This window comes from Cimex lectularius, unplaced genomic scaffold (genome assembly GCF_000648675.2).
Source record: "Cimex lectularius strain Harlan isolate CLEC.00 unplaced genomic scaffold, Clec_2.1 scaffold64, whole genome shotgun sequence".
In the NCBI taxonomy this organism is placed as follows: Eukaryota; Metazoa; Arthropoda; class Insecta; order Hemiptera; family Cimicidae; genus Cimex; species Cimex lectularius.
In genome coordinates, this window is record NW_019392702.1 from 910,147 (window position 1) to 931,475 (window position 21,329).

At 34.6% G+C, this 21,329-nt stretch overlaps 3 protein-coding genes across 3 annotated transcripts in view; 2 read left to right on the forward strand and 1 right to left on the reverse strand.

Annotated features, from left to right (window-relative positions):
• The first annotated feature begins 80 nt into the window (after positions 1–80).
• LOC106672293 (glutaredoxin-related protein 5, mitochondrial) lies at positions 81–2,715 on the forward strand. Its single transcript, XM_014403604.2, has 2 exons — positions 81–393; positions 2,267–2,715. The coding sequence occupies exons 1-2, from the start codon at positions 147–149 to the stop codon at positions 2,437–2,439; spliced, it is 420 nt and encodes a 139-aa protein (XP_014259090.1). The 5' UTR covers positions 81–146; the 3' UTR covers positions 2,440–2,715.
• Positions 2,716–6,426: 3,711 nt separating this feature from the next.
• LOC106672294 (homeobox protein prophet of Pit-1) overlaps positions 6,427–21,329 on the reverse strand; it is a 42,917-nt gene continuing 28,014 nt past the window's right edge. Inside the window, exons 4-6 of the mRNA XM_024226187.1 lie at positions 13,054–13,230; positions 12,886–12,985; positions 6,427–6,820 (exon numbers count right to left, since the gene is read on the reverse strand). Of these exons, the coding sequence (XP_024081955.1) occupies positions 6,714–6,820; positions 12,886–12,985; positions 13,054–13,230 (384 nt within the window). The 3' untranslated portion in view covers positions 6,427–6,713. The remainder of the gene's footprint in view (positions 6,821–12,885; positions 12,986–13,053; positions 13,231–21,329) is intronic.
• The window catches only part of LOC106672480 (multiple coagulation factor deficiency protein 2 homolog), a 78,268-nt gene continuing 73,839 nt past the window's right edge, over positions 16,901–21,329 (forward strand). Inside the window, exon 1 of the mRNA XM_024226189.1 lies at positions 16,901–17,129. The gene's annotated coding sequence lies outside the window, so the exon portion shown is untranslated. The remainder of the gene's footprint in view (positions 17,130–21,329) is intronic.

The window sequence follows — 21,329 nt, forward strand, 5'->3', positions numbered from 1 at the left end:
GGAATGACACTGAAATATAATGATATAGGAATGATGATAATAGTGGCATTGACATTGTTTTAAACTTTAAAGTCGGATGAACCGTTTTGAAACCTCGCCGTGATACTACTGTTAACGAACGAGTTCCAAGTGAAATTCTGTGAAAAATGCTGAGATCCGGTTTCACTCGGCTTGTCCGGCCCGGCTTTCTCACCTCAGCCCCTGTCCAGAGGTATTTTTCAAAAAAACCCGACATAGGAAACATGGTGAAAAGTAATAAAGTCGTCGTCTTCATGAAAGGAGTCCCGGATGAGCCGAAATGCGGCTTCAGCAACGTCGTCGTGCAGATCATGAAGATGCACGGGGTCAACTATGATGCTCATGATGTCCTCGCAGACGACACCATCAGAAACGGTAATCACTGGTGGCTTTTTAAATAATTTAACCATCAGGAATGAACTCTGTACTCCCAGCTATCATCCTGAATTTTTTTTTCTTTCTGTAAGGACATCGTAAAAGAGGTCAGGACGTCAATCACTAAATGAGTACCACTCTCTTCAAACTTAGTAGATGTAGATGTATTAGTCGGAGTGTAATATAATGCGCCCTTTAAGTGCTATTGTATCCCCCGTTATGTTTCTATAGCACACCAGTGTCCTATTTCTTCAAGGAACTTGATTAGTAGATTTTCAGTGGTTGAATTTCTTCTAGTCACACTGTATATCCCTAAACCATCCTCCTGCAGGCAGTTTGTTAATAGGTGTGTTGGTGTCTCCTCTGCCGCTTTGCAGAATCTGCATGTGCTCTCTTGGATTTACCAATTTTCTTTAAATGTCCATTTAGTTTGCATAACGGAAGGGTCAGTGGCTTTACATTTTATATGAAGTTGTCACATTTAGCTGGAACTGACAAAAACATCAAGCCTGGCATTTCCGTCAGACGTTTTGTCACTGTGGAGTGCCAGCAAAATGCCCGGACCGGCATAATGTGAATGAGCTCGCGCTGATATCAACACATCAAGTCATTTCTGTAGGGCAGATGGATGTACGTATGTATTATGAAATCAAGCGCAGAAACTTTAATTCCGCTTTTATCCCCTGTACTATGGGATAAAACCCTAGATGAATACAAACAAAAACATCAAAAGAGGATTCTGTCATTCGAAAATAATTGAAGAACTTTGTTTCGTCACTTCTCAGTTCACCCATTAATGTTTCAAATGCTCCCAGTAAAATAGGATGTACTCACTGTTTTATTTTTACTCTATGTCGTATAAAATACTACCACAACTCAACAATTTTGTCATCCATTGTGCACCAAAACCGCAGGTCCAGCTTAGTGGGAACAAGGCAGTTTGTTCCTTCTTCCTTTAATACATTCCTCTTTCCTTCCGAAGTTTGTTAGGAGGCTCTAGAATTGTTTATGTCCTTGTGTGAGTTCCATTGTTCCCTCATTTTTCTTTTTATCCTTCTGTCTGATGTGCTCATTGATAATGTGCGTTCCTATGCCACAGGAGGGCTCGGGTCTTGTCAGCGGTTTAGCAGGGGCTGACTTTTTTTTTTTTTTTTTTTTTTTTTTTTTTTGCTTTCTTTGGGAAAAAAAAATTTTTTTTGTGTAAATTTTTTAAAGTTTGGTTTTGCAATTCAGCACTATCTTTGAGCTAATGGTCTTTGAACTTAGTGCTTTGATGGCTGCTTGGCTATCTAACATGATAGTTATGTTCTTTTTTCTGTATCCTTTATTCAAGTTGAATTGAGTACATCGCTGTTCTTGATTCCTGCAAATGACTGTCCGACAAGGTATTCAAGGAGGTGGCACTTGATTTATTCAAGCTGATTCTCAAGCTTGCACTTGATACGCATCTCCTTGGCTAAGATGCTATGTTGATAAGGCCATAAAAAAGTTTGTGAAATGACCAAACTACACCCCAAAAGTGCAATGAAGAAATCAAACAAAAACACTGAGAAGCCCAAACACAAGATTATTTATTAAAAAGAGAACTTTATGGAAGATCTGGTATTATAAGATAAGGCTTACATAGTTATAGTCATCCACATATAAAACTGGGTAAAAACACTAATATTATTATAAATTACAGAACAGGGATATAATAAGCTCTTAATGAGTTTTTACTGAAGGTATTCAGAGTTTATGAACTGCTAAAAACTTTACAACACATTTATTGTTTCTAATTTATGAAAATTGTACACATATTATTATGTTGAAAATGTACAAATATGAATCACCTTTTCAGTATCTCATTTATGACATTTTCTCTGTTTTGCAGCTGTGAAGGAGTACTCTAACTGGCCGACTATCCCTCAAGTTTTCATCAATGGTGAATTCGTTGGCGGCTGTGATATATTAATGCAGATGCACAAAAATGGCGATTTAATAGAGGAACTCCAAAAAGTGGGTATAAAGTCAGACCTTCTGAAAGCAGAAGAGGAAAAAAAATAATTGATCATGTCTCATTTTTTCCACCGAATTTTGTTTTAAGTTATTGTAAATATAATTAGTAATAAGAGTTAATAATGTATATTTTTAAAATATAAATTGTTTAATGTTTTACGGTCTTTTATTTTTTCTTTTATTTACCTATTATCTTAATTTGTTTTATCATTATGTTTCATTATTTAAATAGTTAATTCACATATATTTATTGATTGTAAACAAGTATAAGGTTATAAAATGTTTCCTTTGATTCGGAAGAGACAAAACTTAAAAAAAAATTAATTATTAATTTACTGTATTAAATAAAAATTGTTGAAAAAATAAAAATGCCTGATTATGATGATATCACTGAAATCTTATCAATAAAACCATTTGTTCTACAAAATAATCCTTTCACTCCTACATCGTTATAAAAATAGCATCATTTTTTCCCCATTTGTTTCTCTGTTTTGATATTTCATGTCCAGAGGATTCGTTTGATCTAGTTTATTTAGAGATCATGAGATGCAGAGTGTGACATCTCACGATCTCCAAATAATCATTAATTAAATACCACACATTTGATCTTGTTCTATCATTTATTTTTTCATCATATCATCATTTTATCTTATCTTCTATCTTTTAAGTTTTACAAGTAAGGTCTGGAACTACACAGAGGCAAAAAGTGGCCACCCTTAATATCAAATTGTATTTTGTTGAAGTTGTGAGGAGCAGTCAAAAATGAGATAGTTTAGAAAACCATCTTTTTCATTTTTTTGCCGATGTTTTGACTTTTATTTTTATGTGGTGTCTTATTGGTTTTGTGTGAAAGTGTTGTGATTATATTTTAGACAATCCTCTTTTGATCTTCTAACAAGGGTCCGTTTTAAAAGATGAGAAGTAAATTAAACAGATAAAATCTCCAACTTGTGTTGAAAATTGGATTTTGTACATAAAATTTTGAATAATCAATTTCTTCTTTGTTGGCTTAAATATAAAGCTTTCTAACGCTCCATAGCATTGTTGGAAGCTGGAAGAAGTCAAGTTTATGTGGCCAGGGTTCAACATTAACAGAACAACTGTCCAAAGGGTCTTCCATCCCTACCAACATACTGGTGGTTACTCAAAAAGGCATAAATCAGGTCGCCATCGTAACATTTCAGAGAGATGATCATTTTATAGTCTCGAATGTACTCCGTAATTGACATTCTATTGCTGTTGAGATCAAGCAAGGACTTCAACAAGACAAATATTTTACATAGTGCAGTTTGGATGGCCCTGGTGTCTCCACAAGGTTTCAGGTTCGGCCTAAACCTATTTCCTAACAAAAATTATTCCTAATTTTGATATACTAGTTTTTTTCTAGAATTCAGGCTAAATCTAATTCCTGACAGAATGGCTTATTTGACAAGCAAAAAGTCAAAATTTTCACACCCCGGCATTATTTCTGTTTTAGATTGCTGGTATGTTCATCCAGCCTAACCTATTCTACAGTTTCATCATGAACCATTACCAAATATTAATTGGTCTTGTGTTAAGGTAAACCTGACTAATTCTGCCAAAAGAGCTTGATTCGTCAAGCAAAACATCAAAATTTTGACTTAGAAGTTTTTCTCTGTCAAAATACCCATCCGACCTAACTTATTCTTAAGTTTCGTAGAATAGTATTGACAAAAATAAATTAGTGTTCAGGCTAAAGCTGAGTAATTCCTGACAAAATGGTTTGATTTGACAAGCAGAATAATCCAAATTTTGGCAAGTCCTGATGAATTAAAAAGTTTCGTCAAACCAGTATTGACAATTGCTTGATTTTGCAAACTTAAAATTGCTTCATTACAAACAAAATAGGTTAGTGGACAAGCAACAAATGTATTGATTTCATATAATTTCAAACATTTGTTGATTTTATGTAAATTATTTACAAAGATTTATGAAGGTCAAATTAAGGTAATATGCTCAAAATGATTATACAAAAAAAAAAAATTAACAGTGTACAATTACAAAAACTAAACAGCTTCAAATTTCCATTGAGATAGAAATTCCCATTCTTCGTAATTCAGAAATGAACAAGCTGCAGATCCAGTTTTCCTTATTTGTTCATTTCTTCACTAGAGTAAAAGTTACAACAGATTTTTGTTTTATCGTCCAATTTTTAGATTAATATCACATTTTTATTAGAAGGTCAGGATTAGGTTGTTGATTAACAAAGTTGTTACAATTTAATGCAGAGTTATTTTGGTTTGCTTACAAGCTAATCCTTATCCTGCCCTGGTGTGTTGCTATAGTTATTCTGTGCATGAAGTAGAAAAAGGAAATTATTATTAATAAGTCTAATTTTATGTTCAAATTTTATTATATAGTTAGCTATTTACAACACATAGTTATGAATATGTTTTAATATCACGTAAAATACACAAGTTTTTTCCAATTTTTATCATATCTTTTTATAAATCAACATAGACAAGCAATCATAATATATACATATACTTATGTTTTTTTTTTATTAAATAGCATTTTACTTTCTATATTTGATTAAAACTACTATTATCTTTTCAGATAGAAGAGAAATTGAAACATTATTTCTAACTGACATTCAATAATAATGTTTTTTTCTTATTTATATTTAATGATACATTCATTTGAAGGAGAATCGATAATACAAATAATTTTACAAATTTTATCGTGAAGGAGAAAAGTTTGTGTTCTATTTTCATTTTGCATTGAATAATCGCATTTGAATCACAAGTTATTTACATATTTAAATTTATATTATCAATAAAATCAATACAGCACTTAACTCACATTTAAAAAAAAATTCTTAATTATTTCCAGCTGCAATTTATTCAACTGTAATTCAATAGGAATTATAATCAATATTTATCAGTCACAGGTCACAAAAAATTTGATTGTTAATTATGATACCAATAAGTTTTAAGAAAGATTTTTATGAACAAAATTTCAATTTGACAATACAAATTTTTTATAAGTGAAGCATGTTTATAAACAAAGAAAGAAGCAAATTAAATCTTGTAAAACATTTATTTAATTTGTGAGGAAATTTGTTTAAATATTTAATCTTCCCTTGAAAATAAAATAGTTAATTTTTAATTCATGGCATTCAGTTGGATTGCTTCAATTTTCAGTTGCTGTTCTTTTACACTTTGAATGTTAAGTCAGACCAACTGGGTGCTGAAAGCCAGAAAATAAAATCCAACTTTGCAAGTATTGATCTTTTCATCACAAGCTCTATTTATATGAAGTTATAAACACTTCAAAATTTCTAAATACTTAAGAAGTATGCAATTTTCAAAATTTCTGACTTGGAATTTGTCGTGATCTACCAAAAGTATATTTAAATAATGTAAATAATTTATTTTAAAAAAAATTTGCATTCCTCCCTGGACTGAGAAGTAAAACAAAATTGCAAACTTTTGTCAATTTTTTTTTTTAAAGCAGCAATACATGGCCAGTAATGTAGTCCTTCCATTCTTCGCGTTACACTTGTAATGTATGTACAAAGTTAAAAATACTTTCAAATACCTCACAAAATGTTTATTGACTAGGATTATTATTTACATTTTAAGACAAACTAAAAATAACATGGTAACAAAAAGAAATGGCTATCGTAAAAAGAAATAACCTTTGCAAAACCGAACTAGTCAATTTACCAAAGTTTCACCACCTGGTGAATTCGTTGTGTGTAACGATTTGAAAACAACAAAGAAAACCGTTTGATTAGCAAAAAACAGGAACAATTTCTCCTTGGCAATGGAATAAATATATTTACAAATAAAGCACGGTCTGAAACAATAAAAACGCGAAAACGCAATCACGAACAGAAACTTTTCAAAAGGATTTCCCCAACATTGCTTAAAAACTAAACCTTTTCAAATTTGAAACTATTATTGTAATAAAAAAACATGCTATATTTGTTGTAAGTTCAAAATATTTTCCCATTTAATTTGTTTTTTACATATGTCCGCTCATAACATTTGTTTTGTTAAAAAAACAATTAATTAAAAAAATAATTTAACGTGCTTTACAATATAGACAACTAACATTTATTATAGGGTGTTGATTTGATTAAATAAATTCAAACAAGATCAAAAGTTATTATGTTTTCTAGGCTAAAATCTGTATATTTATCAGTAAATATCAGGAACCGGCGATTCTTTGTTTATATATTGGTTTATGTAAAACACATTCTTATCCATATAAGTCATAAAAATTATTCTTAATCTGGAATGGTCTTAATTTGAAGACCCATTTTTAGATGAACGATCTGATGCCAAGCAACAACACTACGTCTGGTACTGTAGCATGGGGGCAGCTAGATTTGGATGGTGTGTTGTGTTCATACGAAGAGCTGATAAACTCTTGTTGTACCATTCGTCATCTGCAGTCATTCCTGAAAATAAGAATATGTTATAATGAAATAAGAATATGTTTTTCTAGCAATTGAAAATTATTATTTAAAAAAAATATACATATACAACATGATTGTTAGCATATTTTACACTATGAACACTCAATTTATTCAGTAAGATTTTAGTGTTTACTGTTAGTTATACAAATAAAACAATTAAAAAATTGATTGATTTCCTTCAAATTGGCCATCACATACTATGAAATGAGTTAGAACCAATTATTTGTTCACTAAGGTTATGTGTTTCCAACAAGAAAACAAGACTGATGATGAGAGGCTGATACCCCCAAAATCGATATTAAAAAAAAAGAAAATGTGTTTGATGGTTGGTAGTTCCTGAAAAGAAACCCAAGAAATATAAAAGTCAACAACCAGAAAATAAAAATAAAATATTTGTTTGTTTAAAATTCATACATTTACACTGACGTCGATGACCAGTTGGGTTCAGATTGGCCATTAATAGCTATTGATCCATCACTACTAAAATGAGCTTCATTGGGTAATTATACATTTGTCATAAAACCCCATTTTACTTTTGCATTCTGTCCTCAAAACTCTGACCTTTTGCATTTATCTTTAGTGTAGATATGGTAGGAAAGAAAATGAGATTGCTTCAGGTTTTTGTATACTCGTCAGGATAATATAACAATCTTCATCGATATTTGTTTAATGCTATTATGGGACTTCATGATAACAATCCTCCAATTGCTTTTTCTTCCCTATCAAATTTCACTCCTTGGCTTTAGCAACCAGGAGAAAGTGTCTTGCAGAAAGGATGACGGTTTCTGTGTGGATAGTTCTTGGGACCTGGCAGGTTCACACGAATTTCCTTTACATTCACTTATAATTAATACAGCATATACCCACAGCAATAGTTGAATTTCTTCTACGGTTTCATTGTACAAAAAATGTTTTTCCCTGCTTCCTTTGATGCATTATGTTGTTTCTTTCCTTCTGAAACTCGCTAGGGGATTCTTGGATTGTCTGTGTCCAATGAGTGAATTCTACTTTTTCCTCATTTTCATTCTGCTATTTTGTGTAAGATACGCATTGATAGTGTGATTGCCTATGCCACAAATGGTGCAGGACCTATCAGCAGTGTAGCATCAATTTATTTCGCAAAGACATCTGATTTTCTGTTTTCTCCTGTGTCCTGGGATCTAGATTGTAACTTTATTTTGCATACCTAATTTATTTAATTTAGTTTTGCAATTCAGCACCATCTTTGAGCTAATGTTTGCAGTTAGTGCTATTATGGCTGACTGGCTATCTGACGTGATGGTTCGTACCAATGGTTTTGTTTTTTGTACCGTTTGTGAACTTCAGCCTGTAACACTGGACATCAGGGAAAACACATTTCCGAATCCAGCCCAGATATGTTTACATCTTTATTACAATAAAAATAAAAATATAAATGTGTTAAAAGATGCTTAAAACCGATCTGATTGTTTGCAAAAAATAAATTGTTTGACGTTACCAGTCTTTTAGTTTTTGAAACTTGTTATATACCTATTTAATCTCATTTAACACGATCCTGCTTGTTATTTTCTTGTATAGTTTTGCTGGGAGTTGGTCTGCGAGTCAGTGAACTCATGCTGAACTAGCACTGGATCACTTATTGGGTCCGACTTATCAGGTTCAGGGCATCAGCAGGACAACATTTATAACTTGTTGTTTACCTTAACCGGGATCACCAAATTTTATGTTTTTATCTAATTAGGGCAAATAAATTGAGTAAAATTAAAGTTTTCTGAAAGTTATCACTTGGGTTTATACCCACAAAGACAAGAAAAACTGAACACTTGTATTTATTTGTTTATTTTCCATAATAACTAGGCATAAAGATTAATAATTAGCTTAAAACATAAACAGAACATAGTTGATGTTGGGATTGGTGTGGGAGTTAGTGAATGCTACTTATTGGGTCCATCTCAACCCGCGAGTAAAAACGGACCCAATAAGTGACCTAGTGCCAGTTCTTGTTCCTGTTTACCTTTATTACTAATCCTTTTACACCCTTTAGATTAAAAATAAAGAAAATTAGTTCAATTTCATCCTTTCAGGGCCAACTTGTCGAGTGAATCAATTGGTTTTATAAACTGTTTTCTTTGATGAAACAATAAATTGGAGTAAAAAATTAATTATTATCTCCATTATATTTCGTGGTTCGATTGACCAAATAACTTCTTTCAATTAATTAATCTTTATGTAAGGTATTGGTTGAAATGAAAAAGTCAGTGTCATGAACGGGATTCGAACCCACGACCTTCGGCTTCGAATCCCGTTCGTGTACTGATTTTTTCATTTCAACCAATAGCTTACATAAAGATTAATTAATTGAAATTAATTATTTTTATTTTTTTAAGTAAGTAGCGCTGCGCTCTACCATCCACGATGGTCTAAACAGTTTAGGCCAACGTAAGTCAAAGATAAGGTAGACCGCGATGTACGACGGCTAGAGACGATTGCTCTTACCGCACTACGGAACCATCATTTAACGTAGGTAGTTAACTCCGACTATTCGCAAATCGGCATCTCGCTTGGATATTCGAAGGAGGAGCTGTTCTCTTCACAGAAGCCTGTTTGGTTTGTCAGATGACCGGGACACTGTATAGAGAAGACCTGGTGACCGCTATGTTTCATGTGATATGAGTGTCTCACTCCATTGATCATGTACTCTGGACAACTTCGTGTTGCTTGATAAAGCTCGACCGGTTGTAGCTCGAGTTGTTTCCTATTACTTGGAGGATGTAAGGATTACCATAATGAATTGGTCAGCACGTTCTCCTAAGATGAATGCTGGAGGACACTTATTGGATATGATAAAGAGGCGGGCTAGACATCGTTTGCTATCTCCAACAAGCTTTGTACGGCTTTAATGGGATCTGGGATTCTGTTTTACAAGACGAAGTCCGATCGCTTATTTATTCGACGCCTAGGAGACGTAAGGTTCTCCCGCGAGGCCAGGGGTTTTTATATCTTTCTAAATACAAAACATCCTTGTTATTAGAAACCAACTAAAAATAATACAGATCTGGCAGGATAAAAAGTTAATAAGGTTGTTTACGAGGGAAAATGTAAAAGGTCCGCCAATCCTCGCTGTGGTTTGTAAAAACGTGCATCTCATGACTTATTAAATAATGATTTCGCTTGGGAGTTAACGTCGGTTTCTTATGCAAAACGATTACGTTCGACTATCGGGCATCAATAATTATCGATATTTAGAAGATTTCCACTGATTCCTTTTGAAATTCGACCCCATGTTAGACGGATGAATCAAAGCGATAGCTCAAGTTTTAATGAGTAGTCAGAGTTGAATATTTGAGGAGTGGCATACAAGGAACGGAGCAGGGCGAAGATGAGAAGTCGAAGTGGTTGGAAAGGCGAATAGACGGTGGGGGTGGAGTCGCTAAGGAGGTTCATTTCCTCAAAAACCCTCCTCACCTCTCCCTCAGATCCCCCTTTCAAAGTCTCACAAGTAATTTCCTCTAGTCACCATCTTAACTTCACCCCTCCCAGGAGGCAAAGCCCCTCCTGGAAATGGTAAATCCTTCCTAGAGCATACTTTTGCCTAAACTTTTCCCCTAATTGCCTGCATCCAACTTTCAACAGTACATTTAAAATATTGTTTCGAAGAGGGGGGGGTGTCTGATGTCAAGAGAAATAATTTCTGACATTTTTGAAGAATCGATGCATGGATTCGGCCAAAAAAGGAATCAAATTTTGCTTATTAAAGTAATTTGAAAAAATAAGCTTAGGATTGTGAAACGTTTTAATCTGAAAGTAGTGAAAAACTGGGAACAAGAATTAGGATAATGTAACTCGTTAAAATTTGTCTTATGTCTTAATATAATTAAAGATCAGCCCAAAACGAGTGCATTTAATTCAAAGTCATTGGACGGAGTCAACAAAAAGTATGAAATCCCTACGTAAAAGTAACCTAGACTTAACAATAAGTTAAGATTTTTGTTTTTTAATTAGTTTCTATTTTATTTATTATTTTTTTAATAATTTTGTAAATATGTTAGGCATTCGTCCGATTTGTAAGGAAACTTTTATAGGGAGAGGTAGTTAGAATATTCACAAAACCGTTGTGTCATGTTAAACATGTTATTAAAACTTGAAATTTGGTCGTTGTACATTATTTTGTAGGTTTGTTCTGTGGTGACGCGTTTTCGTCCTTTTACCATCTTCAGTAGTAATCTGAAGGTGCGAGGTATGGTTTACAAGCTGGGCGCAGCTTGCTGAAACCAAACTTTTTCTTCTCAACTAACAATAAGTCACAAAACTTTCAAACAAACACTTTGAGTAGGACTATCCAGCACACAAATTAAGTTTAGTAAGGCTAATATAGCTGCATAAAATTTATTTTGTTTCTTAATAGTAAAAGATAAGCCCAAAGCAACTGTATTTAATTCAAAATATTTAAAGTCGCCGAAAGGAGTCTTTAAAAAAAAAGTATGAAATCCATATGTAAAAATAATCAGGAAATCTTTGGATAAGGCGAAACCATAAAAGCGTCTGTAAGACCAAAGCAACGACGATAGGCAAACCAGAAGGGGTGAGGTCAGGATTAGATGGAAGGTGTGGCCGAACATTCTCTTGTCGAAACGAAAGGTGTTTCTAAGTGAACAATGTCTCAAAATTCAGACCGCAGCAGCTTTTCAAAAGCTTCAGTGTTGGTTCTGTGTAATCTGAAGGAGCGAGGTCAGGTTTACAAGAAAGGTGCGGCCGAGGCTCTTGTCGAAATTAGAGGTTTTCTCACTCAAAAAAGTTTCAAAATTCAGACCCAAATAGCTTTTAACCATCTTTAGTGATGGTTCTGTGTAGTCTGAAGGAGCGAAGTCAGGATCACAAGGAAAGTGCTTCTGAACATTGTCTTGTCGAATCAAAACGTTTTTCTTATTCAACGAAATCTTAAATCCAGAATCAGTAGCTTTTTACTACCTTCAGTAGTTTGTGCATTCTGGAGGAGCAAGGCCTTCGATGGACATTCTTTTGTCGAACCAAAAGGTTTTTCTTACTCAAGAAAGGCTCAAGGCTTAGAACCAGCTGCTCTTCGTTATCTTCAATAGACCGCCTGTTTAGACTGAAGGAGCAAGGTCAGAACAACAACTGGGTGCGGCCAGCCACTGTCTTGTTCAAATCATACTTTCTTCCTACTCAACAGTCTCAAAACTTTGAATAAAACTCTGAATTTTTTAAAAATTATTAGGCTGTCAGGCCCAGTAATTAAATTTTGTTAGGGTAGTAGGATAAATCAGTCATAAAACACAAAAATTTGACTTATGACTGATTTCGCCCAACAATACCAACTCAATTCATTTACCTCAACACGGTCTTATGTTCTGAGGTCTAGGTGCGCGCAGCTAGCAAAACTCTTAAACAAACTTAAATTGAACTTTTTGACGAAAAGCAGAAACACACTTTACAGACAAAATATTTTGAGGCTGTCCACTATTGTACTTAAATTAATTGTGATAGCAGTCTATTAAAGTTATAACAGTTATTAAAGAGAGATTTTAGATTAGTAAAAAGACAGATAGCCGTTGAAAATTGTTTGGTGAATTGAATCATATCCTATTCCATGGACTTTCATGTCTACTCTTTTGATCTTTAGTTCCTTAATATATTATGTTTATTTCTTCTAATTGTTTTGTGAACTTACTTTCTAAGCTGTGGGCTACACATGGTAAGCAAACCAAAGTTTTATCTTAAAGCAGTTAAGAAATATCGCACTTGCACACCTCAGATCATAAGCCCATGTCGACCTAGTGTCGACTGTACTTAACACGCAATTGTAACAAGGTTAGCGTAGGTAATTTAAATAGCTCTAAAATGTCTGTAGTGCGATATTAATAAACCAAGTAATAGAAAAGATCATTCGATCAAAAAAAAGTAATTTTCCTATGGTAAAACTATATTTATAGAACTGAAAACCTCATCATTTTAGGTAGATCTTCCAATTACAGTTATCTCGAATGAAAAAGATTTTTTAAAAACTTCTCATGAAGTAACATTCAAACGTAATTCAAAGAGTTCTTTACCCATGGCGTCCTGCCGCATCCCGGACACGGTAGTCATGTTTGTGGCAGAATGGGACATCGAAAAAGGTTGAGTCATCGGTGGGTAACTGGCCGCCGTCATCTATAAAACAAGGTAAATCAGTCGATGATAAATAAACAGTTTAACTCGGGACGTCATGTTTCTATTACCTGTTGGTACCTATTCATGGCGTTGTGATGATGGTAAGGTTGATACCCCCTCGTGGCGGTCGGATAGATATTTCTCATCATAGCACCGTTGCACGTCGGAAGGACAGACGGCGCTAGAGCTTTTTGAAGTTGTTTCTCTTGTTTCCTGTATTTTGCTCTTCTGTTTTGAAACCAGACCTGAAATCAGAAAACCTTTAGTTATCTTTTGTAAGTTTATGTAGTTTTTAAGGGCATTATTGTGAATTCCTTAAAAAGATATTTCTTATTGTTCATTTGGGTACTTGAGATAGGACCACCTAAGAGTATCAGATGTAATCATCAAACCTTGAGGTTTGAGGTTAAAACGAAGAGAAAGGCTACATTACTAATATCTACAACAATTGTATAAGTGATAAGCCTTGTCATTTATTGATTTGTTCTTCAGGTGGGTCTTTTGAAAAGATCATTTTGCAATCAATTATTGAGCGACACAAAAAAACCAGCTGCTCATTGGAACGGAGCGGTGGATTTACAAGCCATTTCTACTGTTCACGTCGAGAGATGTGTTTGTATCTTCTGCCTGATGATATTTACTCGAAATTTCCTAAAACTCCTCTGAGAAGAAGTATCTTTTACAAAAAACGATTTGCCACACTCACTCCACCTCAAATCATTTCTATTCTGCTTGTGCAAAAAAGTTTAAAAATAAACTTCCGAGATGGACCTTCGGATATAATAGATAGACCAAATAAGGAATGAAATAGGACTAGATTGAAAATAGTGGAAACCGCTGAAGAAAGGATTATTAAGGGGAAAATAAGGAGGTATGTAGGGGACTTTTGAGGTTGCTAATTTCCTATTCCATTCACGTGTGTTATAGCTACATAGTGTTATAGCTATCTAGTTTTAATATGAAAAAATAACTTTCGCAAAACAGTATATGGCTGTTGATAAATGCAAAATTTGGACACCTCGAACTTCCTGGAGTTGATGAATCGTTTGAACAGTAAGGTGCAGGTTTCGTAAAATTCTCAAAGTCGAAAAACAGTCATCCTGTGGTTCTGTTACCCTAGGGTGTCCAGAACCAGGCCTTCTATGGTAGGACCTAGTTTCTCGAAAACGTCTAACGTCATTTAGCAGAGTTTCGTAGGGAACTCCGATGGCAGTAGCCTCATACCTGATGGAACGTCCAACATCAATAAGTGCCATACCACGCGCAACATCCTCAGCACTAAGTAGCATTTGTATGTTTAAAAATTGAAAGTAAGAAAACCAAGATGAAAACTAAACAGTTTATTGCTTCAGAATTCAAATGAGACTGAATAAATAGGTTAAATACCGTAAAAAGTAAACGTTGAAAAATCCGTCATCTTTGTTTTGGATTAAGGATTAAGTGTGTTTATCTCTAATTAATATTCCTATTTTAAAACAGCATAAACAAATATTTATTGGTAAAAACAGTGAGACAAGTTAGGGGCCAAATTTTCTTTTATCGAAGAAAATGAAAAAAATCAATTGGGTGGAATTTTTGCCTGTCAGTGTATATATAGGGTGTCCTTTTTAGAAGGCCCGGCTGAATTTATTTTGAACCAATGACGATATAAAAAAATACGTGTTTAACATTTTTAGTCTATTTCTAATATTTTTTTATAGAAAAATTATACAGGGAACCTCAGACCCTGTTCAACTTCAAAATTTCAAATAAGACCGTATACATCCTGATGAATTACCAAACAATGGTGCAATCGGATTTTAAAATTGGTCAAAAAATGACAAAGTTATGGCAAAAAGAAACCGGCAGCTAATTTCTACGAGGAGCTGAATGCTTTAATGCATGTTCGAGAAAATTCGAATTCCTCTCTCGGAAATGTTGGAAGGGTTTCAAAAAATAAATTTAAATGTACTCCTGAGTTATAATTTTAAGCCTTATTGCTCTCATCTTGTCTAGGATTTTGGAACTCTGATTATGACAGGCATCTTACGTTCTTTGCCCAAATGTCGATTTAGGAGGCTGAATAAAACGTTATTCCACACATCCTAAGGACTCATGAATCCTCTAATGGCTCTACCAAGTGTCACATAATAACTTTTTCCTCCAAAAATAGAAAAATTGACTAAATACTGCTCACTCTCTATATGGAGCCAAATATTTATATTCTTCAATTAACTTGGGCCCATCAAGAAACCTTTTTTTACGTGCTGTGTTTTGGCACAAATGAGACAGCCTGGAAGGCCTATTTTTTTATTATTATTTTTTTACAAGGGTTCGAAACAGCAGAGGTCATATAAACCCTCAAGGTGCCGGTGTTTTTGAAAAAAAGCCCATTTGTAAGTATGTCGAGTTCGAGTGCAGGGCGGCTGGATTCGAACCCGGGACTTTCACCTTACAGTGATAAGCGCCGTGTCAACGCCTAAACCGTTGCGGCCACCGACTTCCCCTGGAAGGCCTATTCTTAAGGATTAAGTGCGTTTACATCTAATTGAAATTCCCAATTTAAAACGTAGCATAATTGAGAGACAAATTAAGGGCAGAATTTTCTTTTATCGAGAAAATGAAAAAAAAAATCAATTGGATGGAATTTTTTTTCTGTCAGTGTGTTATAACAATATATTGTTTCATTTAACGTGGCTTTTAGAAATATTCGATCAAAATACCTTGACGGTGAAATTACAAAATTTCAGTTATTGGAAGGAAAGTAAATCGGGCTTTTATATCTGGAATAAACGGGATCGAGTGAATATCTTTCTACGAATGCAAGGAAACAGGTTGGTTGACACCCTTTTTGGCAGTGAAAATGGTCTGCACCACTAAGGAGTAGGAGAAGCGTTGTATCCAAAAGCCTATTCCATTTCTATCTGCGAGAGCCCCCCAAGGGGTTTTCCAGTTGTTGAACGGCCAGAGGGTGGTGAAGAGGACCAGAGGAGGAGTATAACGAAGTTAGGGCTACGTTTGATGAGCTACCCATCCCCAAACCCCGTTTCTCTATTCTGGGTCTCTATGACCCCTGAGGGGTGTTGCCTGGGTAGGGGTTGGTTTGACAAAATGGCGTCCTCAACCCCGCCCCTTCGACCAATCGTAGCCGGGTTCTCCTTCCATTCTCGACCGTGCTCGAGCTCGGCACCGACTATCAAAGACTATTACCAATTACCATATATCCCCAACACAAACTATCTATTCAGATACCATCTACAAATAGGTTTACAACGAGCTATCATCCTCTTTTTGCCCCTGTTCTTGTATAACTCTGTCAATCAATGGTGCCCAAATCATTTTTCTTTTTCAAAAGTCGTCTATGTTACATAGGGATTGAAAGAACCAACCATTATTCAATAATTCAAGTTTCTAATCTTAAACGATTTTCGGACGACAAATTTTTTTATTTAATATTGACCAAAAACCCATTGAGAGAGATTTATGAAGTTTCTTACAAAATCCCAAAGTGTAATAATTGGATTTATACAGTGTAAATAAGTACATTCTTCGTAGCCATAAAAAAAGATAAAGATTAATAAAAGAATCATGATTTTCGATATTATGAGAGAAATAGAGAGAGAGGGAGAGAGAGAGAGAGAGAGAGAGAGNGGGGCCAGAGACGATAAAGCGCCCTTCTTATCCCTTCTTATCATTGCAACCAAACACATCAGCCCTTAGACCAATTAAACTAATTAAACAAATATGTATAAAACCCCTTGTATCTATTCTAAGGGGCTCACTCTTACTGTTGCGTTCTGTCCGTCATAGTGTCGGTTCCGTTGTTGTAATCTTTTACAATAAAACTTCCTTTTTTAAAAAGTCTCTTCCGCAGAGCGGTTATTGAACTGGCGCCCGGAACAGGGACCGCGAAGCTAAAATTCGAAAAAAAAAAGTCGTGACCATTTGTCCCGCAGTTGCGTCCAACCGACCAAACGAGAATTTTTAGCGAGCATATCGTTGATTTAAATCGCGGTTCAAGAACAAATTCAAGACCAAAGAGATCTCCGGCTGCGACCATTTGTCCCATCCAGGAGCGGTCAACGTGAAAAATCGCCTCAAGACGGAGAAAAGAGCAAGAACCAAGAAGGAAGACGGCCTGGCGAAGAAGAACACCAACGTAGAAGTGAGTCCTCATCTTTCGCCTTCCAAATTAATCTTTACCTATAACCACTAAAATGACTCAGAAAATTAACTATAAAATTGCAAAAGAGGATTATGATCACATCCCTTTCTTTGATGGAAACCCTTCTGAATTAGCATTTTTCTGTGAAATTCTTGAAACAGCCTATAGTGTCCTTTGTGCTGAAAATATAGTAGAAAGAGATTATAATCATAATATTTTATTTATAAACACAAAGAGCAAGTTAGTTGGCCCTGCCAGAAATGTACTCATGTCCCATGAAATAAATCATTTATTGATACTAATTAAAATTTTAAAAGAAAACTTTGCAGACGCAAGATCTTTCGAAATTCTTAAAGAAGAAGTTATGCGTACTAGATTAAACCCAAAAGAATCCCTTATAGGATTTGTGAATAGAGTTCAGGGTTTGCGAAATCTTGTCTATATCCGACTTAAATTAGACGGATTAAGCTCAGAAGTCCTTAAAGAACTAATGATCAGAATAGACAAAGAAATAATATTTCATATATACAAATGTTTACCCCCTGCCCTAAACAACCATATTATGATTTTTAACCCCGAGTCTTTGGATGATGTTAGAAGCACAATGTATAACAAATGTTCTTTGTTACCCTCAAACGTACAAGCTTTCTCTAATGGTCCTAAACATTTTCATCACAACAACAATCAATCCAAATACATTAACACTACGTTTGACAACACAAATTCCACCCCAATAATTATCATGGCCAGCACATCAAAAAACCAGACAATTGCAACGATCCTAATCATCCTTTTAATAGGCCAAGACCATTCATTAAACACGACTCTCAGAACACAGTCTCTATGCGTTCGGTGGGAAAACCTCGAATATCAGAGTTGAGGTACGAATTGACACACTGCGTAAAAGCAAAAACAAACCATACTTCGAGAGACAGAATTACCAGATTAGAACACAGCATTCACACATTGACAAAAAAATTTGACCATTTTTTAGAACTCGGCAAAGAATCGAAAGGCAGCCCCCCGAATATCAAATAAACTCCATCTCTCAATCCCTACCACATTTTGTTGATCGGTTTGGATTCAAATGGTTAATCGACACTGGATCGTCAGAAAATTATATTACCCCTCACGCTGTACCCGAAAACATAATTCTAAACAATGACCCTTTTATAATTTCAACACCCACAGGAAAGAAAAACGGAGAAAAATCTTGCAATTTAGATCTTTCAAACATTTTCAAAAAGCCAGATATTGCGAAATTTTATCTCTTCCCATTTTCAGATAAATACCATGTTTTGTTAGGATATAAAACCATGCAGAAGCTAGGCGTTATAGACCTTAACAATAAAATTCTTTCTTATGACGGTGGCACGATTCCATTGAGATTCTCTTTCGAACCGCCAGAAGTAAATAATAAATATTTTAAAAAGATAAGAAAAAATATAAATGTCGAAGCCAAGAAGAACGAAGTGATTTGCGATGAATCCAAGTAGGTAATGGCCATTTGTCCCGAACCTATGGACATCGACAAAACAAGCACTTCTATGAGCTATGCCGACTCATTAGTGGCCAATTGCCCCAAAAGGTCGAAAGTTATGGCTTCGGAAGAAATAAGGAAAGAAATACCCAAGCTAATTAGAACGGAGCATATGAACTCCGAAGAAAAATTTAAAATAATAAAATTATTAAAGGAAAACCCTGAAATAATAAAAAGAGAAAACGATAGACTAAGTTCTACAAATTTACTAAAGCATAAATAACCACTGATGACAAACGAGTGTATTCTAGGAATTATAGGTACCCTAAAGTGTACCGCAAGGATGTTCAAGTAGAAATTGACAAATTGCTTGAAAATAAAATAATCCAACATTCTAATTCGCCTGTCAATAGCCCGATTTGGGTAGTTCTTAAGAACACGGATGCTTCAAGAAAGAAAAAAGTTGGAATGGTAATTGACCACTGAAAACTTAATCATAAAACACGAAAAAAATAACCTCTAATCCAAGCACTAAGACTCTCGTTGATAGCACACATATGACAGACAAATATTACACATTTATTCATTTAATCAATTTAGAACTATATATTAGAAGAAGATAAAAACGGAACTAGATTACGTAAAAGACTTACTAAAATTTAAACTCAGCAAACCAGAATCTTTATCAAAATTGTATCTCTACACACGAAAGAAATTTGATCACTTAATGATATACAAATCATACAAGAAAACAACAGAAAGATAAAATTATTAGCTAATCCCCTATTAAACGAACTAGAAAGGAACCAACTTTATAACGCTATCATTCTAAACCTGATTTTATTAGAGAATAAAATTAATGATATAGAAAACTCTGCAAATTAAAAATGCTACATACATTTTAACATACGATGATCTTGAGTCTCTAAAGGAAACTAAAAATATTACGTTTATATCGCCTGATCTTAGTGGCTTTGGCAACTAACTAAAGTGTATTGCTCTTTTGTTGATAATAATATTTACTATTTTATTGATATTCCCCTACAAAGCCAAACCTTTGATGCCTATTTCCTGCTATCCTATCCAGTTCTTAAAAACTCCCGAGCAACTACAATATACACTTATCCACCCTTAATAATCAAGGCGAAGATGATTTATTCACTGCTACGTGCATAGAAATTAATAACTTTACATATTGTACAAATAAATCAAAAATTAATAATGATTGTGTAAAACAAATATTAACAAACGAAAATCTTTCTAATTGTAAGTCTGTTTTTACATCAAGTGAACCATTTATAAAATATGTACCCTTTATCGACCATTATTTAGCATATAAGACTAAGAAAATTTTAATTATTAGAAATAATACTAATGAAACTGTATTCTTAACAAATACTAGCGTAATGAAATTAAGTAGCAACGAAAGATTGTTAAATGAAAAGACAATACCAGTGTTTAAAGAAACCAAAGTTTTGTTAACAATAGCTGATGTGTTTGACCAAGTAAAAACCAACATATCTTTTGAAAATTTACATGTTGTAAATATAAAAATGCAACCGTTTGAACTTTTAGAGGATACTCCCTCAAGGTTTTCAATTATGTACGTTTAAATTATAATATCTATCGGCATAATGTTAGCTGTCCCCACGATTGCTTTTCTCCGCTGGAGTCGTAAGAAAATTTTTCAACCCTCACACGAGATGGACTCAACAAATGAAGAAGTCCGTCAGGATGAAAACGCTCAGCCAACACCTGCACCATCCGCTTTCTCAAGACTACCTTTTCTATCGCAGGAGCTTCGAGCTTAAGGCCGGAGGAGTTACAGAAACGACCACACGCCATGTAGACAACCAGCACTTCAGAAAGTCGAGAGGGTCAGAGGTGAAAGATTATCAGCCAGCCAGATATCCAGGACCCAATTAGCCTAGGGGCCAGAGACGATAAAGCGCCCTTCTTATCATTGCAACCGAACACATCAGCCCTTAGACCAATTAAACTAATTAAACAAATATGTATAAAACCCTTGTATCTACTACTCAGGGGCTCACTCTTACTGTTGCGTTCTGTCCCTAAACTGCAGTAAATACTCTAAATTTCACTCTCAGCAGGATACTTTCCTGCGATAGAAGTTCATGCCAGGATTTATTTATTGTCAGACATGCGGTAGAAGCTTTCAGTGCCAGGTGCCTGGACCAAACAAGACCTGGAGTGAGGATTACATCCAGACATTTATAGTGGTCCACCATTTCGATAATCTTCTCTTTAAATCGCCAACATTCCAAAGATTACGCACTCTTCTGAATACTTTAATTTTAGATTTATTCAAATTGCCTCTTAATGCCCATTGTTTCCAATATGATTCGAAGAGCTCTACGCTATCTGCTAGAATGACAATTTCGTCTGTATACATCAGTTTTTATAACATTACCACAGACCACCGCATTCCAGACTGGACGGAAGATCGTCAGCAGCGATATTATGATACATTATTGAAATGAAATCATTAGGCCCGAAAAATAACAGCTATATGCGTAACGTATAGATGGTTAGTTTGTTTCAGACCGATAAATCCAACCAACAAAATCTGCCGGGTAGTAATCCAGCGACAATTTAGATAGCAGAGTCTACACAAAATCCAATAGAATTCAATTTTTTATGATTTCATTCACAAACGGTCGAGTCTTTGTGCACTTGTTTGGTCGTTTCCGATCACTCTG